Genomic DNA, 27,573 nt, shown 5'->3' with positions numbered 1-27,573 from the left:
GTCACGTAAAAAGCATAATCCATTTAGATATATTCAGAATCAGGACATGCATTGGGCTTTTTGTGTAGTTTGTGACAAAGGGCTTGTTTACATTCAACTACCTACATTATAGAAGGCGTCAACGCAGTTTTGCATCTGCACAAATATCAAACTGTATATTATTATATTGTTCTGCTTGAACAGCACTTTGGTTCAACTGAGGTTGTTTTTAAATGTGCTTTAGAAACTTTGACTTGACTTGACTTGCCAATACCATTTAATGAAGGCCCTTGGCAATATGAAAAGAGGGAGGTTGTGTTCCCATGGTCTATCAATTTGGGAAACAGAACTTGAATATTTTGTAAAATAAAATAAACATAGTGACGCAGAGGAAAGTGCGTCACTAAGCCGGGGTGCCTCCTGCTGGGACAATGAATTTCATGGCAATTCATCAAATAGTTAATACAGGCTGGGATGCAGTGGCACTAGTGTGGCTAAAAATAGCAGATTATACGATTAACCCCCCAAATAGTGACGGATTAAAACGCCAGTCTTCATCATTTAAACTAGAGAACCTTTATTAAATAATTCATGGTCAATTTCCATGAGGTCTCCGTTTGATATTTTTCATCTCAAAAAAAGAACTAGTAGACCATTCCTCTGGTTTAGTGTGCATATCAAGGCTGACCTGCATGGCAGGACAGGGGGAACTGACCTTCTTCCCCAAAAACAGAATTTCTGAGGAGCAGGACAAGTGTCAGTCCACTATCAATTCAATCAGATCTAACTAACTTCCAAATAACTCATTTTCATCTTTTATAGCTACAGATTGAGTTTCATTATCATCTTCACAGTTTTTTTTCCATTGAGGGGATTTTTTTTCCTGAATAAATTGAATTAAAAGTGAAGTGAACCTTGTCCTGGATTTAATAATGCTGAAACTACAAACAAAGAAACCCCAAACTGCCGAGTCTCCGTACAGACTGCTCACCCTTCAACTCATACTTGAACTGACAACTGTGAAATATCCATACCAAGGAAACTGCAGTTTACAAAAACTTACAGAGAAAGCACATCTGTTTGAGTTCAATAATATTGCCATTACGGGGGTTTGAAGACCCTGTAGTCTTACTACCCCCACCAAGCTCTTCTCCTTGAGGCAAATGAGTTCACTTTTACTGAAGACAGCCTTCACAGGAAAATAACAAGTTTCAATGAAAAAAGTGCTTTGTATTGTTCACTCAGTAATTCAAAAAAACTAGAGCGGTATATTCACTACACGGGGTCGATTGTTAATGTAAAGCTATGTGAAAACAAAAAAGGTGGGTAAACAGGCTGCATGTTGCAGAAACATTTGTACAATGGGAGGGCTTTACATGCCGGCAATGTTGTCTTCAGGTTTTAGCCGACATGGGACAGTAGCAACTTTGGTAGTAAGTGCCCTGATAAGAGAAAAGGCTACAATGTCCTGTGCAAAAAGCACAAATGCATTGAAAGCTGGACCTGTGTCAAATATTAATTTTGATGGCAGGGCAGGGACGGGTCACTACAATTAGGAACTGTTAAGTAAGAGCATCCAAACCTATGAATATGTTGTGACTATGTATCAAAACTTGGATATACAGTGAGTAAATAGCTGACAAGGTGGAAGCTTAGTTGCAAAATGTTTCTAGCTGGCACTTTCAGTCAAAAATATAAGGGCATACATTGGTTGTGAATGACAAAAATGGTAAACATATTTCTATCACATCAAATGTAACCGATGGATCTGCAACTTTTTTCTCTTTTTTTTTCTCAAATAACATGATACATACACACAACATACAGATTTGACTGTCCGCCAGTGAGAGTCTTTTGAGTCAGTAAGCTTAGCAATCCCAAAAAAGGAGCTCCAGACCGACACTCCAACACTTTCAGTGTCTCTGTTATGAGCAACAGAGTTGAGAAACGTCTGCTTTGAAGTGCTTCTCCTTCCTGGCCTCCCATCATAGTTCGTCAGGTCTGGCTCTTCTGGAAGGAGGCCAAAATGAAAAGAAAATCCCTTTGCCAGAGTCTCCCAAAGCCGTGAAAACAACGCTGTAATTTCCTTCTGCCTTCAAAATAAAAGAAAATAAACATGTTCTCCGGTCCATCAACACTCAAGGTGTAGTGTAGCTGCTTGTATCCTTCCCAAAATTGTAATACTCCTCCATGTCGTCCATGTTTGCTGTAGTGAGTTTGGTGAGGTTTTGGGAGCCACCATTGTCCATATTATCTGGTGATGTAAAGCTGAAGTTCTGTCCTTCATACTCCCCCTGGCTTTCCATTTCTGGAAGAACTTCTGAAAAACACAAAAAAAGTATTATGTTACAAGAACATTTCCAAAGCTACCTTTAATTAAAAAAAAAAATTCTTTTTGAAATATATGCAGCTCTGTTATGGTGACCTCGGCCTGGCCCTTAGTTTGGGAAATCAGGAAGTGATCAAAGTAGCAGAAAATAATGTGGAAAGCAAGATGAATCTGAAGTGCAGTCGTAGTAATTAATTTTACCCTGCGGAGGACAGTAATACACCTCGTAGCGTTAAAAATACCAAAAATCCAAAAGAAGAAGAAAAGGGACATCATCTGCATTTACTGCTGATGTGAAATGAGTTACACACAAATAACACACACACAGCTGGGAGCATAGAGTTCTCTGAGCAGCTGAGATGTTGATAAGACTAATAAAACTTGTAAAACATCCCTTACAGGTACATTTAAAACAGAAAAAATAAAATAAAAGATTAATTTGCGTCCATTGCACATTAGCTATAGAAATTATGCAGTTTACAATGAGTTTATTATTTATTTATTTATTTATTTTTGTTTAAATAATCTTACAATGTGGTTGCTTGGTTTAAAAATCTATTCGTGCACTATTTATTAAGAACTGAATACTCGAAAACAACCTATTCATCTTCATGGAGAGTGATCGGTTAGAAATGTTTAAGTAGGTTTTTTATTACCCCAGTTCAGATGTCTCATCATTCAAGCTCCTCTGATTGCTGGAGAAACTGCGGCTCTCAGGAAGCCGATCATCATCACACATTTTGGACATGCCCATTAATAACTTCCTTCTTGCGCAGTATCCATAGAGAATGTGAAATAAAACACTTTTAATCGGACGGAACTATACACTGGATTTCTAAATTCTAAAACTGTGGTTTATGGCGTGTAGCTGCTAGAAAAGCCAGCACTAAGAAGTGGCTTAACCCAGATTCACCCTCTCTGGATGACTGGTACAAAATAATCCAGGAAATTTTCATAATGGAAAGAATCATTTGTCCACGAAGCTGCAGGAAATTAAATTTGAGGAAATTTGGAGGAAATTTTACCCTAGACGCCCTTCCTTTATTTAACCTGCATCTTATTCATTTTTCATTTATTTTATGTTAGAATTTTCATACTATTTTTTTGTCATTTGTATGCTTTTATGTATATTAATTTTCTTTATGGCAAATCTTCCCCATGTTCTGTTTCAACATTATGGAAAACCTTGACACAAAGTTGCGTGCGTTGCATGTAGTAAGAGGTTGATGGAGTGAACATCTTTTCAGAGCTTTTAAGACATTCTTGTATCGCTCAGTGTAATTTAAAAATAACAGAGCGTATTTTGAAACAGGCTTTGGTTGACGACTGACGAAATCAGTGAAGCGGGTGTTGCTAAAGAGCAGCGTGCCCGTTCAATCAACCTTTTCAGATTTAATAAAAACAAAACTGACCTTGTCCTTCTGGTGACACGTCCATTCCATGTTTCACCTTCATGTGCCTGCTGAGGTTTCCCTTCAGGTTGAACTTACTGGTGCAGTAAGGACACTTGAAGGGCTTACTGCCAGCATGGAGGTGCATGTGGCCCAGCAGGTTGTACATTCTGTTGAACGACTTGCCACACACCTGGAGAAAATACACAACAACTATCCGTGAACACAGCCATAAACAGAAACAATACACGTTGAAGAATTTACTAGTAGATGGTGGTTAGTGATGAAAACTCCCGGCTTGATGGGGGCTGCCATGAATGTCTGGGATTTTTCCATTTTCATTTTAGCAAAGTCACCGATATCAATTTGTTAATCCCTCATGAGCTGCCTCTAGAAGCATTTTCACATAATCCTGTCACATTAAATTAAATCCAACAGAACTCAAACGCATCAGCACATCTCATTTCACACCAGTTAATAAGAAAGCCTTCCAGCGGCTACCGTCACTCAGGAGTTCAAATACCTTGCATTTAAACGGCTTCACAGGCAGGTGGACGATCATGTGGGTCTTGAGCGTCTGCTTCTGGATGAAGCTCTTGAAGCAGACGTGACACTGGAAGGGTCTGACGCTGTTGTGGATGAGCATATGCCTCTTCAGGTTGGCAGACAGGGTGAACTCACGGGAACACACGTCACACTTGTGGCCTTTCATTCCCTGCAGAGCGCAAACAAAAGAATAAGGGTCAGTCCAATATACGAATGGCCGCAGCATTATTTCCTTATTTACGGAAAAGTGAGACAGAAGTGGACTGACTGCTTAATTAAGACGCTTTCAGACTACGAGGGGAGGAGGCGTGAGAGAGATGACGTGGGAAACACGTAGGGGAAACACTGACAAAAATACTGAGAGCTGAGAGCGACAGGTCACACCAGTGTCCTGCTTGTCCACACAGTCACAGCAGCTCATGGAGGAAAATCCAGCAGCTACTTCTGTCGCTGGAATTTGTGTCTAAACGTGCAGTCCACACTTACAAATCTGAAAACACATATGCTTGAGACATATGCTTTTATATTCAGTGTGAATGGCACCTTCTAAAGACACAATTATCTAAAAGTCCATAAACGTGCTAAGAAATCATGGAGACACTAGAATTACCACCTCGTGGTCGCGTGCCTCTGCCAGCCAGTCAAGATGAAGTTTATGACAGTTCTCTCAGACTCAAATAATTAATGTAGTGAAGACTTTGAAGGAATAAAAGGTGTTAAGAGTTTTTTTGTTTTTTTTTTAGTGACGTGGAAGTTATCACTATATTGACATGTATGACTCCAGTGAATAATTTCCAGAGACAAACACGCTGTCTACACTTTGAGACTATTTATAAAGAGGAGCACAGCGGCGCGATTAAGAGCTTCATCACAGCAGCAACAACAACAACAACAACAACAACAACAACAACAACAAAAAAAAACTGTGATGGACTACCCGAGGAACAGGAAGGAGTGAGGGGAAGGGAAAGGGTATTATACATTTGTGAGAAATGTCAGCGAAATCATCGTAGGACTTCTTTAGTTATGGCCAAAAACCTCTTTTGTTCCATCACAGTCTCATCATCAGCTCATCGTTGAATGCAGAAAAATCCTCCAGGCATTCCTGAGGCGTTCACTGAAACTAGTATGAATGGATAACAACAAACAAGAAGCTTCGTATAACTGCAGAGGTTCCCCGAGAGTCTTTATAATTCACCACTAGTTGTCCATACACTCATAAATATACTGGAAACCTGGCATTATTTCAACACCAGTAAATAAATACATATTGAAAATGTTGCTCAAGCTCAACGCACACAATCCATGGCCCTTTTACGTCCCACAACCATTATTATGTGGATTATTTGAGTACAACTGCAACTCCATCTACACCTTTCCGGTCAAACATTAAGGCAAAATAGCAAGTCAGAACGTTACTCCAATAGACAGAACAGCTTGTTATCAGCTGATATCATGTCATGCACATACCATGACAGAAGTATAAGGGTATTCATATCCAGCCTGTGAGATCATTTCTTTGACCATGTCAAAAACTATGGCAGCCATTTTAGGTCTAGCAAAAGACATTACTACAGTCCAAATAAAAAAAAAAAGCCCCTCCTGCTCCCATAATATTCTCAACCACACGCCACAGGAAATGTTTAAACATGGAGAAACAGGTCACAAGAGAGGACAACTCACAAACATCTAAGGCCTTGAGGCTTGTCTAAATGAATGTGCTGCTGCTGCCTCATACACTCCACTCTGCAGTCAGCGTCGGCAGAGAAAGAGGTGGGACTCAATTACTGGATTCTGGGTTACCGAGAGGCACGAATACGCATTACAGGTCAGCAATGGGTCGAGAGACAGTGTTTTTATAGGCAGACAAACTGGCAGGCTGTCCATTCGCCCACTGTCTGCACAACACGGGTTGTGTTGCTGTTGTCCACCAGGGGGAGCAGTGGACAGCCGGGAGGCAAAAATACAAGCCACACGAGAAAACACTCTTCACTGAGAAATGCCCTCATCTCTCCAGCCTCGATGATAAGCTTTGGGTTTTGGTTGCCCCATTAGAAATGGAATTTAAGTAAATCCTCAGAAAGAAGCATTTTCATTCGTCAATGTGTGGGATTTTTGTCCATCTGCGCAATTTAATACTGGAAAAGACAGAGCTGCGCTTGTATAAAACGATTTGTGATCAGTGCTCCCTGAGCATCCTCATCTCGTTCCTCCTCACCTGCATGAATATGTGCAGAGCGGGGGGCACTGAGCAATTACAGACGTTTCATTCAGACGAGGGCTGTAATGAGGACTACACGAAGGCGCTCAGCATCAAGGATGCGCAGATTGAGATTTTTGTTAAAATGCAACACATGCAAGCAGACAAATGTATTTCTGCTCCTCATTTCCCTTGCCTTTTGACTTGTTTTTTTTTTAAATCTAAATGTCTCTAAATGAAGATGATGTTTTTCCAATGATGAGGCAGAAGCACCTGTGCATGAGGAAAACAGCGTCATGTGCAAAAACATATTTGGAAAATAATTTATGAGAGAATGACAATTTGTAGAATGTCTGACTGCTCAGTCCTACTTTGTTAATAATGAACAAACCTCATTCAAGAGCTAGAAACTCAATTTTCTTGATGATGTCCTCGGGACACACATCCTGGAGCTCGCTCTATTGAGTAGTGAACGGGTGATTAACTGTACTCAGACTGACTGCATGCAAAAATCACATTTCCTCGTCAAGACCTGTTAACACTACAATGACAAAAGCCTCATACTGATGAGAAAACTATAGCAAAGCCTGTCCTTTCTATGGTTCTGATGGAGCAGCATCCCATTTTTCTGGATTAAAATATAGGCTGGCTGCTAATTTGTCTATATTCCACAAGGACATTTTGTAGCATCTATTCTGACCTGAAAAGTCCCAAAGGAGTTTATGTTACAACGAATATTTAACAAAATACACAAGAGGAAGAAGCACAGAGGATGGACGCCTGCTAGGCTAAGTGCTACTACATTTCTACTTTAGCCATATCTCAGTGAGTAAGATCAACTAAGGTGAGGCCTTTGGAGAAGAGACGTGTGCCCTTCCCTTTGATAATAGCCCATTATTTGTGTCCGTTTGCTTTCCACTATCATTTTCCTTTAATCAACAGTTTAATGATCTTATATCGGTAACATTTAAATTGTGTCTGTAACTCGAGCAGTCAGGAACATAAAGGTAGGAATGGAGATGTCGGATGGTGGTGTCAGTACCTTATGAGTGAGCGAGTGCTGACGAAGGTGGTGGAGCTGCACAAACTCCAGGCCGCACTGGGAGCAGGTGTAAGGCCTCGGGCTCTGGTGCTTCAGGAGATGGTTCTGGAGCTGACTGCGGTAGGCAAAGGACTTGTTGCACTCGGTGCACTGAAAGGTGTGGGGACCTTGGTGGCTGGTCTGGTGGCGTTTAAGGTGGGCGTAGGTGGGGAACTCCATGCCGCACTGCGAGCAGACGTGGCAGCGGCCTCGCTCGTGTTTCACTTCGTGTGCTCGCAGTTCACTGGGATAGGCGAAGCCACGCCGGCAGAAGCGACAGCTGTACGGTTTGACGTCAGTGTGTTGGAGCATGTGTCGCTTCAGGTGGCTGGTCTGGGTGAAGCCCTTCTTGCAGACTGTGCACTTGTGGGGCCGTGTACCTTGGTGGGTTAGCAGATGGGTTTGGAGATGACTAGGCTGCTTGAAGAGCTTCCCGCAATGTGGACAAGCATGTGGTTTGATACCGTTGTGGCCCAGGATGTGTGTGACCAGGTTGTACTTGGAGGTGTACGATTTATCACACATGCGGCACTTCCAGCGCTTCAGACCGTCTCCCACGTCTACACAGTAGGACTCATCAATCTGGATGTTGATATCTAGCCGGTCTACTCTGCGGCCTCCGTGTCGACGAGGGGGCTGGTGCTGCGGAGGCTGTGGGTGCTGCCCTCCAGCAGTCCCATCTGTCCACATCATGCTCTGGCTGCTGTCTTCGTACTCGCCTCCCATTCCCATTTCCGTCGAGTCATAGCTGCCCACTTCACTAGTCTGGAAGTAGCTGCTGATGGCTTCCTCCTGCTGCGTGGGTTTCATCATTGTGTTCCCCTGGTGTTCTACATCCTCCTCATCCTCTCTGCCACCTCGACCGTGGGCCCCCATAGGGCGCTGGCCCTGGAGCCCTCTGTGGCCCTGCTCCGCTGCTCTGTGCGGCACCTGGGGTGGAGGAGGGTGGACGTGTGTGTTAGGTTGCTGCTGGTTAGTTGCATCCCGCTCACACTCTACACAGTTCTTGTTGGCTCCTCTCAGGGTGGCTGGATCAACTTGAACTAAACCACCCCTGGGAGCCATATTGTTCAGCATGTGGACACAGGAGGACATTCCAGAGTTCACCCCTTCCCCTTTCACGTGGGACGAGGACACGTCGCCGCCTTGAAGACCATGGCGATCTGGCCCGACCATTTTCGTGTCCGGATGTTGAGGTGGCCCCTGCTGCCACCTCCTCTGACTGCAGCTGGGTTGCATCTGACCGTCTTCTCCCAAGTTGTCTCCTAGGTAATCTCCGTTGGCTCCGATAAGCTGGTCTGCGTACTCGTAGTCGACTCCGTCTACTGGGGGTGCAGGGGACTCTTTGGGTTCGCCGGTGTAGAAGCCGTTGGGTGCAATGGTAGCTCCAAACACTTCATTCTGGGAGATGAGACCTAGCACGGCGGCCTGGGCCAAGGACAGCACAACTACTGGATCTGTCTGTGTGCCTGTGTCCACCAGCCTGGCCATTACCTTGGGCTCACATCTACCCAGGCGCCGGCTCGCCTCCTCCTGCAACAGAAAGGCACACATGCACAGATTATATAGACTATATATTCAAAGGGAACTATTTGCTCGGACATGTTTGAATGCGTGGTAAAAATAAAAATCAAAGATGAAGATCTGTTTTTGTTAGAAGTTGGTGGCACTTGATACGATAATAATTTGGCAAAACACAATCCACAGCACACTGTCCTCCATTGAGAAAGCACGCTACATCAAAAGTGTCCTGATAAAGAGAAAGGGGTGCTGAGACTTATCATCCGATCAATTTTCTTCCTTTAGACAGTTGTCGAGAGAGAAAGAAACACAGATTTCGATTTTAAAGAGACATTTATTGCATCACTTGGTAGGATGCGCAAAAACAGACAACACTTCCTCCCACGGAGACGAACCAATTCCCAAATCAATCTTTCTAGCACAAGAAGCCATCCTGAATGAAGACAGTCCAAAGGAAACCCTTCAGATCTGGTGACTGAGACACAGGAACTATGAAAGACAGCATCCTAATCCAGCAGGCTAACCATGTATGGTGTGTGTGTGTGTGTGTGTGTGTTGTGGGGGATTAGATGGCCTACTGATCTCAACACATAAACACACACACATTCAAGTGCAAGAGGGGGGAAAAAAGAGAAAGAAAACTGAGCAAGATTAAGAAATGAAAAAAAAAAGAATGGAAAAACAGGAGAGGAGACAAAAACAGAGGAGAGCAGAGAGAGAACAGAGGGGGAGAGGAAAGAGCAGAGCGAGGGAGGGAGAGAAGCAGGAGAGAGAGAGAGAGAGAGAGCTTAGAGCAGACAAGAGTCTTGTGGAGGGGAGGGGGAGAGGAAAAAAGAGAAAATGAAAGGTAGAGGGAAAGTGAAGGAGAGATAAGGAGAAAGGGGTGGACAGGAGAGAAGGAGGAAAGCTGAAAGAAATGGAGGGAGAGAGAGAGAGAGAGAGAGAGAGCCATTGAGAGGGAGGGAGGGGAGGGATGAGTGAAAGAGTGAGAGGGTGAGACTGAGGCAGCAGGCAAAAGAGAGCAAGAGGAAGAAAGAGGAAGAAAGATATGTAGAGACAGAGGGAAGGAGGGGGGAGGGAGGGAGAGGCAGTCACCAACCAGGAGACAGAAGGAGAAAAGAAAATGCCAAAATGAAAGCCAGACAGAATGATATTTTAAAAAAAAAAGTAAGCAAGAGAAAAGGAGAGCAACGTAGAAGAGTTGAAAAGCTCAAACAGAGAAGGTGATAATCCCAGAGTCAATTCTTAATTTGGGAGAAATAGCAAACCCGCTGCCGGCAACTTTACAAACAAAGAAAATCTAGAAAGAGCCAAAAGCATCTCTGACGGCAGTTTTCTAACCTGTCTTTCGGCTGCAGTGGGTTCAATCCCATGTCGCCCGGCACTTCAATAAACTACCACTTAACATGCTGTGAGTGAGAGCCAATGAACTCACCACACTCCTCCTGCTGTGAGGTTTCAGGTGCTTTAAGGATCTCATTCTCCAGTGCGAGTGTTGAGTGAGAATAGGCTATGTTCGCCTCCTATTTATACGTGAGGGATGAGGGGAGGCGGGGCTAACGTTGCCCTCCTCCTCCTCGTCCTCCTCCTCCTTCTTCAGCACAGTTTCGGTAGTGACTCTGGTCACACCAGCACAAACAGAGCAGACAGAAACAAACTAAATATGCTTCTGACAAATGAGCATGTGGCCGGTGGGTTTAGGAACAAGCGAGCGGCTCACCAGCTCTTGTATCGCTGATGATCCTCGATAGTCTGGTGATGAATGGGCTAAGTCACCTCCAAGACCCGCACACATCATCAACATCAACAAACATAAAATCAGCATCAGTCTGAAATTATGGATCCACCAGACTGCCTCTCGCTTCACTCACCCTCCTTTCTTCCATCTCTGTCTGTCATTCTTCCTCTTTGTTTCTGCCTAGCCCTGTCTGTCTCTCTCTTCCTTTATCTGCTGCTGAGTCCTTTTCCTGTGTTTCATCTGTGCATCTCTTTCTCTCTGCGCCTTGCACTCAGAGTCTTTTCACTCCCTCATTTATCAAGTGAGGTTTATGAGTACGGAAAAGTGTTGGAAGATTGTTTTGTGCACAGACTCGGATGCAAAGTGTGTGACAGGAGAAAGAGAGACAGAGGGAAGAGGAAGAAAGAGATGGAAGGTGACTGACAAGGAGATGAGCAAATGGATGAGTGAGAGAGAGAGAGAGAGAGAGAGAGAGAGAGAGAGAGAGAGAGAGAGGGGAGGAGTGAGTGGAAGGAAAGAATACTCATGGAAAAGAGAGGGGAGGGGAGGAGGAGGAAAGACAGAAAGAGAGAGAGAGAGAGAGAAAAAGAGACAGAGGGGGATGGGAGCAGAATGCGGTAAAAGAATAAGAAGAAATGAACGATGGATGAAGAGAAGAAACAGAGAAAACTAGAGTTAATGGAGAGAAGACAGGTATTATTCTGCCCTTAATGAGACGTCAGACAGTCCAATGAATCCATCTTCCCAATACCTCAATCACACACACATTTTCAAATGTGAAGAACTTTCATCTCCTTTAATGTCATCGCTCGATTGGTGCACCTCCAGCAAAATGAGGGATGTGTGGTAAGATCAGATAGACGTAGAGCTGAGAGACGGCGCTAATGATGGCATCACAGGTCAACCATATCCTGCCAAATATGAAACCGACACGAGCAACAAAATATGGAGGGAAATGAGAAACTGGACAACAGAAAACATTCAGATTAATGCGCTGGTGTAAATATACTTGGAATTCAACAAACCTGGTCCAAGGTCTCAATCACTTCTTTGGAGTGATGAAAGTAGAGCCCGACAGAATCTGGATTTTTGGGAGCGACGTTGATATTCGGAGAATAAAAATAATTACGATGTCAATATATCTGCCAATATTCTTTATATGAATTTACATACTGAAAAAAATCCCATCTGGCTAGCTAGTTTTCTTGAATAGCAAGCCGATAATCATGAGTGACCTGCTGGTTGTCAGGGTCAAGGTTATGTTAAAGTCATATTGTAGGGAAGTTAATCAACACTGATCCCGTCATTTTCAATATATTTCACACACTTGTTAACAATGTATCGCGACAACACCGCTGAGATGCGTACTCCGCCATATGAGCAGAGATTGTTATAAACAATGAAGTTGGAGTGCACGGTCTCTAACTCACTGGCTCTAATAACAGTCCAAAACCAGCATTAATGTCATAAAAGTAATCAAAGTAAATTAAACAACAACTTATTTCAGCTCCAAAATAAACAAACAAAAGCCTGATTTTGAAGCCAGACATGAATGGACAGTCTACTGCTATTGCAGACTCTGGTGTGCATTATTATGAGTGTCTGAGCCAAAGCAGTGGATGTTGAAAGTGCGTTCTCTCAATAACATAATGTACTCACACAACATTAACAACACAATATTGATTTCCAAAAAGGGACCCTCTTTGCCGACAACAGTCTGAGCTCACTCCAGTTTGAATTCAAATGTGAAGTGTTTACTATGAGCAACCAGGTACTGATTGATTAGCCATGCTCTTTTTCGGGCTGGATCAGTTTTACGTGGTAATCTTGACTGAGTTAAAGTATATGAAATATGAATTCCCAAGTATGTGCAACTAGGAATGAAATGTTAAATTGGAGAATGACATTTACAGATTATAAAGAGAGCTTATGTGATCGTAAACATGATGTTTTCTAGTGGGCGGGGCTTAGGTGGAGGCAAAACTATTCACAGGAATACGTTAGTTAACCCTGACCAGCAGTTGGCTTGTTTTTGATTACGGTGAAAGAAACATGATTTGTTTTTTATCTTAATATGTACGGTCACTCACTCACCAGGACTGTGAGTGTTACTTGTAAAAGTTAACATTAATCGATGGGACCAGATTGTGGGGCGAAAAAAATACCTCTGTGCATGTTTGGATAGTCTTACAATCAATCAGAGCCATTTTGTTGTAAACAAAATCTAATGAACTGCATGTATGACTGGTGACTGTTACTTTCTAGGCTAATAGTTATAAATAATTAGAAATAGTTGCATTCACCCACTAAAACAATTCGCTAACACGGTTTTGTAGATAAGAATATTCACAGGGAAGTATTAATTCCTCTGCTATAGTGTGCGTTTTTTTAAACTGAGCAACTCCGTAGGCAGCTTTATATGACGCAAGTTGAGCATTTGAAGACACAGATGGAGCTTTTAGAAAGCAATGCTGTTGTGCACGACAGTTTATTAAAGAAATTCTGAAAAAAATCATCTGGCTTGTCCTTATGCTCTGGATGTGGTGTCTCCAAGTGGCGTCTTAACTGTCCGAAGCTAATATTTTTAGACACACAACACACTGTGGTCTCTCCTCGTTACCCACTGCTGAAACCGAGGGCGATGCATGCCTCGTCATATTTTCTTTTCTTTGCTTTAGAAGTTGTGTTTTGAGCGGATAAAGACTTGTCCTCTGTTGTACGTTTAGATGGGAACCCTCTCACAAACCTGTTGCTAGCAGTGCTCAAGCTTCGTTCAACTGCCGTCCAGCCTCCCATTTCGGGAACCACTGAGTTAACTAGTGCCCCAAGTTATGTAAGTGATTAGTGATTAGTCTCACCAGAATATTAAACTGCACCCAAAATGTCTCTGGTCCTAAAGTAAACTCAGTATCACCTTGAACAATAAGGAACTGGAGTAATTTATTGTTTTTGGACATTTTATAAATTAAATGTTTCACTGATTCCTTAAAATAAGCCTTTATTAATTATGTCAAAGCTGATATTTGTTTCATCTTTACAGAATTCTTATCATTTTTGCTCTATAAAATACAATTTTCCGCAAATGGTTAATATAATGGTTAGTCAATTTGTGTTCATCAACTGACTGAGTCTCAATCAACTACATCCTCCTGTCAACCTTAACCCAGTCAAGCCTAACAGAGATGCTTCCACTGAATATAGTCTGCGAGTAAAACTGATTTCCACAGAGTTCACATTTAAATTATTAATCAAAACAGCAAAAATCTGCTTTAAGTTTGCAAAATGTTTCGACTGTCTTTAAATTGATGACATTCCATAGATGTATTGCATACATTTTTTTAATTTACAAGAAGCTAAGCAGATGATTGTAATGCAGCTGGACAGCACCAAGAGCTGTGACTTTTATTTCAACTAACATGCTCTGGTCAGAAACAGGCATAAAATGAAAGCAGCTACATAAACTTTGCAGTGCTCATATACAAGAAACCTTCCAAACAAATGTACATCAGTGCATGCCAAAAATTTTGTGAATCTGAAACTGATGTGAGACACACAGAAGCCAGCGCAAACCTCTTTTCTAGCTGTCAAGAACAAATGTGCATTTTTTTCTGTTCAGCGGCTGTTATTGTTTTCTAAAGATAAAATCACAAGGCAGCAGGAAGTGAAATCTGACCAAAACTGGTGTAAACTCCTGTTCATCTCAACAGCGTCCAGATTTGATCTGGATATATTCAGATAAGAGAGGTGGGACCGAGTCATGCCCCGGACAGAGCTGTCTGTCCGTGACCTGCAGCGTCTCTCAAAGAACCACTGAAGGGCAGTTTGCCCGTAAACATCTTTGCTGGTCATGATGTTAGATCCACATTCCTGCTCTGAATCTGGTTCAACATGTTCAGATTTAAAGTTAGATTGTTTCTTAAGCATAAGGCATATTACCATGATGACAGCTGGGTAAATGTATTAGTAATGGTGGTGAAAGGATCAATTAATCAATCAGCTGGTAAACAGAGGACTAAGTTTCTCATTTTGTGTTTCTATAAATAAATTCTAATTTGCTGGTAAACTGAGTAATGAACCTCAGTAATTTTTGGTCAAGAAAATACAGAAAACCTTTTGTCTGTTTTTTTATTTCCACTTATTAAAATTAAGAGCTCAGGTTTTCACATTCTGTATTTTATTTCTTTAAACCATGCTCAGAGTTGACATGGAAACATGAGAAACCAGATTATTGTGGGAAACCTATAATTTATGATGAGGTTAGAATAAATTGGATATTGCTATTTCAACAAAGCCAGCAAATTGCAAAGAATGCATTGTTAAACTAGCCTGGGTGTTCCCATACTGCTTTGCGCGCGATTTCATTCTCGCTGCAAATGCAGTCTGGAAACCATCGCCCATATTTTCGCCTGAGATAGGGAACCAATCACAGAACGGGGGGGGCAGCAAGACGATGACGACGTCTATGCGCGACACCGAAGCTTGTAGTGTGTTAATCCAACATGGCAGCGGACCTAACGTTACCGTTCGGTGCAGCCTTAGACAGTGTTTTAAGTAGCTTAGAACGCAAGTTTATTTTAAAAAAAGAGCAACGTTTGGCGTTGAAAGACTTCATTGCCAAGAAGGATGTGTTTGCTCTGCTACCAACAGGCTTTGGCTATGAATCGCGCACAAGGCAGCATGAGAATTACCAGGCGCATTTGATAGACATTCGTAGCGCCCAATAAACGGCTCTAGGCGTTTGTAAAACCACGCCTCAAATACGAGAAAATAAACACGTAGTTTCCAGACCAGCATCTCATTGAGATGTGCAGTCGCGTCAGTCAGGCTATTGTTAAACTAGCATAGGTTAAACTAGAAGGGTCATCATATTTGCTGAATTTAACCAAAAATTGAATTCCAAGAAACAAAGAGAAAAGTTAACAAAAATTCAAATCTAAACTGTGGATTGTAAAGTGAGTTTTCTCGCAAATGTCATTAGCTACACAGGTGACGGACTATTAAAAATGGATTCAGATTTTTTATTTATTTTTTTTCCCCCCAGAAATGCATCTTGAGGTTCTGAGTTAATTCACTAACATATGGTGGGCTTACACGCGTCACACTGATCTCTGTGAGGAAGATGTTTATGGAGACCAAGAACATTTACAGGCAGAGCCAGGAGTCAGACTAATATAGATGGTGACACTCAGCAGATGTAGGAAACAGACAAAATTATAAACAATGCTGAGCCCAAGCAGCAACACGTGCACTTTACATGCATAAAACCTCAGTAAACTAGCAATGGTTGCAGCTTCCAGCTGTGCAGATGGAGCAGCTCGGCTCATGAGGCCATCCTGTCTGTAATCCTGACAGGTGAGGCCTGCTTCATCTAGTTTACATTCCCCTGAGGGTGATGGCGGACATTTGTGGTTGTTTTGTAGCCTGGGAAGTAAGCCACTTGTTGAATGAAAGCAAACAGAAAGCAACCACCATACTGGGGTTCACCCCGGTATTTAGGCCGCAGTGTTGCAGGAGGCGGGCAATTATGTTTAGGCTAATGGGAATAACATGAGTCCAGTATATGGCACCAAGATGGACGGGCTAAATAAGACACAAATATGACTGGGAGGGAAGCTTTGTGTCCAAGATGCAGCTTTTATTCTGGAAATATAAGCAAACCCTAAAATGTTTTTCTTTTTTCTGTGAAAAAAAATAAATAAACATGTTTTAAAATAAAGTTTGTATCATAAATGTCATGGATAGGTGTGGTAAACAACAAGATAGAGAGAACATGGACCAAAGAGAGAGGGAGAGAGAGGGAAATGGCAGAGGACAAAATGGGGACGTAATAGAGGAAGCAGAGAAAGAAAGAAAGAGAGAGAGAGAGTGAGAGAGAGAGAGAGAACAGATGATTGCATGGAATGAAAGAGGGATTGAGAGGGGAGGGAGGGGAGGAGATAAAGACAGCAGGGATGGGAGGGGGAGTGAATGAGCGAGTGAGGGAGGGAGTGAAATGGTGGAGTGAGAGGAGATTGAGAGAAAGAGAATGAGAGAGGGAGGGAGGGAGAGAGAAAGAAAATGAGAGGCAGCAGTGGGGGAGGGGAGGATGTAGAGAGAGCAAGAGAGGGAGAGACAGAGAGCGAGACAGAAAAAAGACTGAAAAAAAGAGAGAGAGAGAGAGATGGGGCAGGGAGCAACGTGAGAGCGAGAAAGGGAGAGGGAGGGAGGGGCAGTGTGCAACGTGAGAGAGGAAGAGAGAAAGAGGGAGAGAGAGGCAAAGAGGAGAGGGAGGGGTAAAGCGTGATGGAAACCCAAAGCAATAGAGGGGAGAGAGAGAAAGAGGGAGAAAAGAGGGAGGGAGGGAGAATGAAAGAGGGAGAGAGGAGGAAAGGGAACAGAAAGAGGGGGAGGGGAAGAGAGCTGGCGAGAGAAAAACAGAAAGAGGTAGAAAAAAAAATATGGAGCGAGGGAGGGAGAAAGAGAGCACAAAACCTGTCTCGCTCTATTTTGTGGTTTCACAAACATGGCTGCAGCAAAAGAAGAAAAGGAAGAATGGAATTGTTGGTTTTCACAAGTCCTTTCTGCAACACAGTCAGTAACATTATAATATATGTGTCGGGCAAAAAAACATCCCTATTCAGATACACTGTAATGTGTTCACAACCTTTACTAAAGACAACTAACAGCTGATATATCAATTGATTTTATGTGATCATAGGTATACTGGTATTGGTGTGTTGCAGGGGTTCTCAAGGTCTGACTTTGATTCATTGAGTTACAGTTTGGCCTCTAAGTTAAGTCAGTATTTGTTGACTGGTACCACTGACAATGAGTCAGATTAGCAGCTTCCTTTTACAACGCACCCATGGAATAAGACATAAATACTGCTGGATCACTTACAAAATAATGAGGCGCACGTTGTTGTTGTGACTGCTGAGAGGAAGTATTCGGCCTTATTCAGAAACACAATAATGTTATGACAGTGCAACTAAAAATAAGTGTGTTGTTTCCATTTCTGACACTTAAATGCTTCCTCTTTTATTAATAATAACTATAGGACACTGCAGGGGGGGATCTATTCTGTTTCTTCCTAGTAAAGGCCCACAGCCATCTCTGACCTCATATCACTCCAAGAAAAATCTATTCCACTGCCCTCCAAATACTGAGAATTTCAGATTTAAACTGATATCATATTTTACTTGCTTTGCCTACGCAGGACACCGAGAGTATAGGAGAATATAGATGTGGTTGTATTTTTGGTCGAAATTGCGCCACAAATGGTCCAGCATCAGCACTATAACCATCATTTTACTTTGGAATTTCTTGCACTTGTGCCTCCTACAGTTCAGGTATAGGTGTCAGAGACCCTGCAAACATATGGTAAGGGTGCGATTAGCCTTATGATTAGATGTGAAACAAAAGTTTGACGCATTAACACTCTGACACTGGCTCTGCTCTGGTTATCTGAATGTGTCCTGAGTGATCAGAGGACAAAAATACATGTTCACAGCTGAGACTTTAAAGGCGTCTGCAAACGCGTCTCAAGATCCGATCAGAGGTTTGCGCATGGTGTGCAAATAAACACCGACATAGTTTGGTTCACAGTAGAATATTTTAACAGTCTCTAATGGATCGCCACGGCCGTATCAAAACCAAACAGAGTGCTTTTCGTTGTGTGTATGTCCTGATGTGGGGACTTTGTCCGAGTCTCCCTACCCCACTGAAAACACATATTAGGTTATTATTTATTTATATGGAGATCTGTGTTCATTCACACAGTAATCCCATCACTGTGGTATTTGCACCAGTGAAAGGAAGAGCTACGGTAATAAAGATCAAATGCTTCGTCGGTGCAGATGCTCAGGACAGGCCTCCATACAAAGGGTCACTCAGTGGTTTGAGTACAACAGTCGTGTGAATCATGTGATACAACCTTCACCATGAACACATCTTACCCCAACTGAAAACCTGGAATATTCTGACACAACGTAGAGACAAAAGTCACTGCAACTTAGAAAATCCTTGTCAAGGAGCATTAAGGGGCCGTCCACACAGAAACGCTTTTTGGTGTAAACGCACATGTTTTGCATCGTTTTGGCCGATCGTCCACACGAATCCTGTAAACGCATAGCCCTAAAACGCACTTTTTTGAAACCGGGTCCCAGGGTGGAAAAATTCGAAAACGCACCTCTTGCGTTTCTGTGTGGACAGACGAAAACGGACAGAAACGCATACGATGATGTCATCGCCACCATCGCCATACCCCTCGAGCAGCCTTCCACCTCTTATATCCCGCGAGACGTTGGCGAGCAATGGCGGACTACATGCTCGTGTTCCTGCTGGAGAAGATGTTGAGCCTATTAGGGTTACCAGGACAAAATATCATTTCTCCTTGAGTTTGGTTTCTTCTAAAGCCGATTTGTAAACAGCGCTCAAGCTTTATGCGCATGCTCCGCCTCTTCCATTCCGTTTTTGGTGAATTTCTGAAACTGAAACAGCGCCACCTATAGGCCTGGAATATGAAGTAGCGTTTTCAGTCTGTTGAAACGGATCCGTGTGGACGCAGATATTCTTGAAACGATGCCAGGGAAAACGGAGAGGGAAAAGATCGTTTTCGTACGTGTGGACGTGGCCTAAAGCTGTTCTGGGAGCTTGTGTGGGTTCCACACCTTCTTAAGACACTTAAAGATACACCGCAACACATGTTTGCAAAAAAAAAAAAAAAACACAGGACAAGTAAACATTTGACCCGACAGATGAATCTCAATACAAAGCCATAAAAGCAATGCTAGCAGATTTAGCCAGTTTGGTGCATTTCTAATGGCAGAATCAAAGCAATGACTGCCAAGGTTGTGGTCCACAGGCAACAGGTCAAACTGTATTGACCAGTGTTTCAGTCAACCATAAAGCTCTCACTGTTTTTCTCTACAAGTTCCTCAATTAAAGAACAAATAGGTCAAATTGCAGATAGACTTTGAATTACTGGTTTTGATCTGAAACCCTCACTCTCTGTGAATATACTGCCAAAACATGGTGCGGGTGTAAACTGCAGTGTTGTAGCGTTTGAGGCAAGTATACAGTATAATATATTTATGAGGAGCTGTTCTTTGGGAATTAAGTCCCATGTTCCCAAACAGCTACACAGCTGGAGATAAACATTCACATACTGCCCTAGACATGAACTATAAATGATTCTGGTTTTGTTTTTTTTACAAGGTCATCAATCACTCCCAGATTAATTTTTATTCCAGCCATGCTTCACGCTTATGTTACAAATTCCTTCCTCCTCCTTCATTTCCCGCAATGAAGCTATCAAACAGAGCAGAGTTATGACAGAAGGCACCTTTTAAGAGTCCCAATAAATGTCAGCTCTGCTGTTGTGGGCCTACCATTTTGTTCCCGTGCGTTGGATTTCAAACTTCTTTTACTTCTTTCTCCTGAGCCCCTTCTTTTTTCCTCTCCTTTCTCCAGATTTTCATCACTTCCCTCTTATTCTTTATCTTCCAGTATCATCATCCTCCAAAACAAACCAAAACTGAAACAACAAGATCCATGTTCTTCTGTTGTATTGATCCCTGAAGGGGAAATTCTCCCTCTTGTTCTTCACCAGGTAGACATCTGCTGCTACACAACAGCGCCCCCAGAGATGACACTGACATTGAGTGACTTGAAGCTCTTACTGAAATCAAGATTTAAACTGAGAATTCTTAAATACAGAAACCAAGACAAGTTATTTTTTCCTTATTGTACTTTTTTTTATCAGTGCTTTACTAGAAATAGAAAGAAATAATTTATTGTTAACAATACTTTTGTGTGACCAGCCTGTCAAACAGCAGCTCTGCATCTACCATCAGTGCACACAACCAGGTTGCTCTGAGGATCCTGAAGAACTTGCTCTGCTGCTTCTATCTCTGCATGATCCCAACTGACTCCATAGTGGAGGTCAGTGGTCGGTGGGTCAAACTAACTACTGGCAGATTCCTTGTTCTTCTTGTTGCTGAAGACACACACTCACTTGCCAGTTCATTAAGTACAGGGGTGAAAATGAATGCATTATAATACACCAGTCCATCTTAGCTTCATGAAGGTTATGGTATTCAGCATTTGTTTAAAATAAGCTGTTGATTCAACTGTGTTTTCACTTGGGAGAATGTATTCTGTTGCACGGACACATGTTTCTATTAACAACCATTTTAGTCAGTGGTCTAGGCTAAATGACAGAAACATTTTAGTGTTTAACTCAATCCAGTTTAACAGCGCCACAAACTACATCCTCCAGAATGATCATACGTTGAATTGCCATGCACTGTTTCAACATAAACTGAACACTAGAACAGTCATGAAGGATGATTTACTGCAGGACTGTTATGTTAGTATGCATTTGTTTTCACTGGTGTACCTGTGCTTTTTAAACAGGAACTGCTCCTAACCAGATCAGCATAGTTGTAGTGGTGCCAGTTTGTCAAAATGTAAACAAATATGGCTCAAAAAAAAAAAAAAAAAAAAAAAAAAAGATCAAACTGCGTCCCAGTGAACCCATGAAAGGTTTCAATTCTCCCACATCATTATTGCAACTGTGGAACTGACCTGATGAGAACAATTTCAAGTTTTCACAGAAAATTAATAATGAAATTAAACTGATTTCCATCAACTTGGTTTTTAGGAAATTCCACACCTTACAGAATTCATATTTCATAAAAGCTGTATTGTTGCAACGTCACTTAATCGCATACTCGATTCTCAACATCTTGCACACACAAACAGTGACATAGCCAGCATGTCAGCACTGTCTGAAGACTCAGTTGAAGTACTGGTAAAGGGATTTGACAGCCATTAGTACTTGTCTTTAAAGATAAACAACTGTAACCAAGAGTAGGATGAAGGCAGCCAGACATGCATCTGTGCTTGGTTTATAATAAGGCATATAGCATGATATGTCAAGCTACATTTAACTTCAGATTCTTATTATTCTCCAAATAAACTCTTCACAAACTAAACTCAGTAGTGCTCACATTCTCTGACGTCTGCAAAACTAACTGGACATTTTGACTTAATTCTCCAGCACTAATGGCTGAGTGACCCAAGTTGTCAATCGGAGCAACACTGTAAAATGGCTGTATTGTCTCCAGCTCCCTTGAGACTAACACCATCCTTCCACAGGGGTGTAGCAAAGCTAAACATACATCCACAACTGTGAAACTATTGAGACTACCAGCTCAGCATCACTGACCTGGGTGCTGCACAGTGTTGAGACTAAAGTCCCGTCACTGAGAGACACAGGGACACAGGGGCGGTGTGAAACGACAAAGAGGGAAAGAGAGAACGAGAAACAGAGACAGTGAGAGAAAGAGACAGCGTGCACATACACACAATGCAAACTCACACACGGCTAAAATTACACCGTGGAGGGCACGAACTAGGCCACTCCTCTACATTATACTGGAAGGTGGAAGTTAGCTAACGGCACAGAGGCTTGCAGAGACCTGAAGGCTAACGGCTAACACCTGAATATTTGTTGCAAGAAGCCATGAGCAGTTGTCTGCCTACACAAGGACTGATAACTGAAAGTGATTTGCTTGCTGTGTTGGGCTGCGGGAAAAGCAGTTCAACACTAGTAATCTTTTTCACTCTGAGATTTTGGCAGGATTGCGGTACACTGACAGGCCCAAACCGACTCACCAGACAACGAGTAGCAACTTCACACAGTGAAAACTGGCAAGGACAGCATTTAGGCAGACCAGCAGCGAGACCAAAACTGACAGGCATGACTAGCACCTAATAAGCATTACATACTGGAGCAGTCTATTAAAGACAGAGTACACTCCAAAAGAAACAGATCTGAGCTTCAGAAAAGTATGCTGCATGAAAATGATGCTATTCTCTAAGTCAGAACTTGTGTATCAGCTTACGAGCAGATATTGTTATTCTGTTTTCAAACAGAGAACACGATCAAGAGCCTCAGCCATGCTGACGGCAGCATGAGGCACAATGGGTTTATGGTAGTGCGCAAATATACCCTCACCTTTGAAGTGTTGATGTTTACCAGCTTTAATGGGATCAACACCTTAATGTTTGTTCACGTGATGTTGGAAAAATTATTCGCAACTAGGAAACTTCAGCTGAATGACCATCGCTCACAAGAGTCTAAAACCATGCATTTGAGCAAATACAGACATTTTTATGATATCACAGGTCCCCTGGTCCGTTTCCTTCAGGCTTTGTTGCCGATCTGGCATAACATTATGACAGGGGAAGTAAATAACATTGACCATCTTGTGACAATACAATGTTCTGCTGGGAAACTTTTGGAGCTGGCATTCATGTGGATGTTACTTAGACAGACCAGGCATCTCCACCCCATAGCAATGACACTCCTTGATGGCAGCAGCCATCCCCAGCAGGATGCAGCCTGACACAGGCACACATACAAAAACGGTTTAGGAACAACTAAAAAATAGATGAAGAACAGCACAAGGTGTTTACCTGACCTCCAAATTCACTAGATCCCAAACTGATCAAGTATCTGTGGGATGCACTGAAACAAGCCTTATCCACAGAGGCCCCTCCCCTCAACCCATAGGACCCAAAGACCCCCACTAACAACATTCTGTTCCCAGACACCACAGGACACCCTCAGAAGACCCATGTCCATTCTCTGATGAGTCACAACTGTTTGGAGGAACAAGGGAGACCTACACAATATTAGGAAGGTGGTCATAATGTTATGCCTGATCGCTGTATGCTGGAAACAGCTATCAGCTTGTTGCTTAAATGCCTGGAGTAAAAACAAAAAACACAAAAGAACCTGCTTGCAGCATTCGCATTTCTTCTACATTTCAACATAAAACCTTAAAACTACATGAGCACACCAAAGTCAGAAAAACAACTTCCCAACTGGACCATCAGAGAAGCAAATGAACATAAAACAGTAACAATTGCGCAGGTAAAAATGTTTCCACGGCATAAACTAAAGCTTTGGATAAAATTTAAAACAGACCTGATGATAGTAATGGATGAGAAGCCAAAAGATCATAAATCCCAACCTTGCAGTGGAGCGAGAGGAAGTTAGGTAATTGCCAAAGTCAGTAGTATTAAACCTCTAGGGGTCGCGCATGTCTGTAAAACATTTCCACTCAGTAGTTGCTGAGATATTTCAGGCTGACACTGCAATCCCTTGAGCCACACCACTAGCTCGGAGAAGAAAAAAAAAATCACTCCGGGCACAAATGAGTATAAGATTAAAACTAGACCCATATTTTGACTACTGCCTCGAATCCTGTATCCATTTCTCACAAGCGATCAAACTCTGTGGCGAGGTTCCTGGTGACAAAAACAAGACTGTTTTTGTTCTGGTTCACAGTCGCATTCACCCTCATGGTTAGGACAGTCGGATGAATGCGATCGCAGTTGTGTTACAAACAGTGAAACACTCAACCATGAGCTTGCCAAAACCGCAACCAAACTGTTTTGCAATTCAAAATGGCACATTAATTAATTAACGAAGCCATTCACAGAGAGCTGCCGGCTAGCTCCAGTTAAGCTAAATTTAGTTTTAACAATTCAACACTGCAACACCTTTTGTATCCAGAGGGTCTTTCCAGAAGCATTGTGCCTACACACTAGACTCACACAGCACATACAAACCAACTGGCACACTGGAGGTCGTTCAGCATGGCTGTAACCAACAGGCCCTACACATTAGGCCTCCTTTGTGCTTTGAGAAACATCAGCCTCTCGCTCTCTCTCTTTTCTTTTTTTTTTTTTTTTAACGGTGCCTGCAGCACAGCCAAGCGCTGCAATGTGCTGACACCGTCATCAGCTATTCTAAACCTTTTTACCACAGCTATATTCCCACATCTTGATAATGGAGAAAATAGAGAAAACCTCATTTTCATTTATCTTCATTTACAGGAGACGTGTCCAATTTTCAGAGTCTGGTAAGATAATTGGTTCAGGGTTTGTTTTTTTTTTTGTTTTTTTTTAAAGGAATATTGTGGATACACTTTCTGCTTAGCGCCGCTGGACAACACAGCCTCCGTGAACGAACGGTTTAAGATCCCCTGAGTAGCATACAGATTGTGTAGTCCCAGCAGCAGTGTAATAACACATTATAGATCCAAACTTGGGGATATTCATTTATCATTGTGTGGCTCAGACTGGTCCAGAAATAAAAAGCTGTTAAACTTGTAGACAGAGCAACAACTCTCGATCCTGAAGATTTTTTGGTAAACCATTATTAAATCAATACCTACTTTTCTATCATCATTTAATATTTTTATGCTTCAATCAAAGCAGGCCTGTCCACATATCAGTTCACGGCAGCTGTATAATTTGTCTCTGTGTGCAATAAATGGAAATCACAAGGCAGAGCAGATTAAATACACCATTAACACAAGGTTTGCACATGAGACAACAAATATGTCAGAGAGCCGGGAGAAGGCATGTTTGCGAAGAGAATGAATATTTGGCTAAGATGCCTTCCAGCAAAAATAAACAGGGGAAGATGTCATCAAACAGTGGATGTCAAAAAAACTCGAAAAGCTGCATTCAGGGAGGCAGAGCACTGCAATCGATGTGGCCAAGAGTGGCCATCCACTGGAGAAGCTTCACAGTTGAGTTACAAAGCCTAAAGACGCACTCTTTTGAAAGGCAGAGGTGGACCTCAACAGCTGGCGCACACCAGGCTGACATCACTTAGACACAAAACAAGAATGGGATATCAGATTGTGACTGGAGGCACTCAGAGGAAGAGCAGCAATGTAGACTCTACACTAAAAGTAGAAAGAGTTGGATGGCGGTGGTTGACGCCCTGCGTTCCCTTGGGCACCGAGGTGATCGTATAAAGCTGCATTTCAGCGCCAGGGTTGCTTCAAACTGCCATGAGAATCGGGTCTATTTCAAAAACGCAAACCGCAAGTTCTGCGGCATCAGAGAGCCACACGGCAGCGACACCTTAGTGAGTGCTGCTGCTGCTGCTGCTGAGCTATTTGAATATTTCCATCTAAATAACCATCAATCAGATGACCCACAGACCGAAGGCGGAGAACGTCTTTTTAATTACTGCCAGCCACTGAAGTGCAAACTGACACTGAACTGCATCAGAGCGCATCTATAGGCCCAGGGGCTGCTAACTGGTATGCACAGTATGCAGCTGCTTTGCTGCACGCAGTGCACCACCCCTTCATTACATGATTAGACGCTGCTTGGCAGGTATGCACGGGGTCAGCAGTGTGACTACCGGCTCTGGCTTTGCAGTTCGTACCATAAAAATGGCAGTGAGACAGTAGAAAAATGCACCCAGGCAGAAACGCAGGAGCTCGGGGAGCCTGGGCGAGATGCTGCGTCCTCATTAGTGCGGTGGAGGATACCTGTGTGGCCTATCAATGATCCCTGACAGCCCTGAGAGGAGTCAGCCAACTGGTGGTGGCCTGTCTCTCCCCAAAGCAGCAGCAGCAGCTAGCAGCCCGGGCTACAGGTTATCTGCTGCAGTGCATCTCCCTGGTGCTTTGCAGTGAAATATCCCCTGCACGCAGGATTGAGAACAAATTGTGTCCTCGACTATGAGCTCCCAGAGCTGACACCAGCGTTATCTCAACACTGTGACCGTGGACACTGTAGCCTGCTCAAAATAAACCATTATCAAAAAATAACTTGCTGCGTGTCTTTAGAAAAAAAGAGAGAGAGAGAGAGAGCCCAGACAAGTTGACGGCAAAAACTTTGTTGAAGACAGGCCTACCCGAGACATGTTGGCCTCCCGTGTGCTGGCATGGAGGGGTGGGTTGTGTGTATGTGCGGGGTGTAGATTAGTGATGGGCTAATGTGGCCTGGTGTCGCCCCTACTCCTTTATGCGCCTCTTTCCCCCATTCTCTCCATCCCCCTCTCGACGCCATCTGTTTGTGGCATGAGAGAATGTGGAAGTAAAAAAAAAAAAAGAAAAAAGAAAAGACGACATTTTGGCTGTAGTTGCTGACCTACATCGCGCATTTGTTTCCCGTACGGCGCCGAAAAACCGCGCAGAAAGACAGACGTCCCGAAGCCCACGGGCTGTGAAATCTCCCCACAAAACGCGCAGACATTTTCATGGCTGGACAGGAGGAATTTAATAAGTTACGGGTGAAACACTCCTCCTCCTCCGCCTCGCCGGCCCGGACAAGTCAACGCTCCTGCACCGCGGATACATTTATACATATATATATACACATAAATACACATGCACATCTACATTTGTTCCCCGCATTAGCTCCAAACAAGAGAAGGGCTCAACTCACCTGATTCCAAAAGCGGTTTATGGTGGCGACGTGACTGTGGTTAATTTTAATGTGGGAAAAACAGTTACAACGGCGGGTCCCCGTTGTGTGTAGCAGGAAGGAGGGAAGGGAAGGGACGAGGGGCTGACGTGAATGAATAAACAACTGAGCTCCTCCTCAACGCCACTAGTAAAAGCGGAATGTGGCTGACTTTAGTGGCAATTAACCACCACACAGTCAACGCCGCCTTTTATGTCGCTTTTATCCAATAATACAGATGTCTGGGACTGCGGTTACAACATTAAATGTCCGCCATTAAAGGCACGAGAAGTTAAGTTCCGGATTTTTAAAATACCATTTGTTTATGGTGAAAAAAGATCACGGTTATTTTTATTGTGTCAATTTCATTTTAATATTAATACATATAATATTTTTTTTTTTAACTGTAAAACACATGATTTGGATGATGTTAATAAAATCCACAAGGTGGCGCTGTGTCTGCCTTCTGGCCACATGAGGAGGGAAGCTGACATGATAGACAAACCCCACACCTCCACAACA

General features: G+C 42.8%; 1 protein-coding gene across 3 annotated transcripts; it reads right to left on the bottom strand.

The window, feature by feature from the left end:
* Nucleotides 1–542: 542 nt before the first annotated feature.
* znf710b (zinc finger protein 710b) lies at nucleotides 543–27,314 on the bottom strand. Of its 3 annotated transcripts, none has more exons than XM_084541056.1 (5): nucleotides 27,034–27,314; nucleotides 7,488–9,059; nucleotides 4,223–4,414; nucleotides 3,721–3,892; nucleotides 543–2,299 (listed from the first exon to the last, which is right to left on the bottom strand). In XM_084541056.1, exons 2-5 carry the CDS (start codon nucleotides 9,015–9,017, stop codon nucleotides 2,118–2,120), a joined length of 2,076 nt encoding a protein of 691 aa, XP_084397182.1. In that variant the 5' UTR covers nucleotides 9,018–9,059; nucleotides 27,034–27,314; the 3' UTR covers nucleotides 543–2,117. The 3 variants fall into 3 exon arrangements, with proteins under 3 accessions (XP_084397182.1, XP_084397181.1, XP_084397183.1); XM_084541055.1 differs by lacking the exon at nucleotides 27,034–27,314 and adding an exon at nucleotides 26,501–26,938; XM_084541057.1 differs by lacking the exon at nucleotides 27,034–27,314 and adding an exon at nucleotides 10,483–10,517.
* Nucleotides 27,315–27,573: the final 259 nt, after the last annotated feature.

This window comes from Chelon labrosus, assembly GCF_963514085.1.
Source record: "Chelon labrosus genome assembly, chromosome: 3".
In the NCBI taxonomy this organism is placed as follows: Eukaryota; Metazoa; Chordata; class Actinopteri; order Mugiliformes; family Mugilidae; genus Chelon; species Chelon labrosus.
This window is presented reverse-complemented; position numbering and strand designations above follow the sequence as displayed.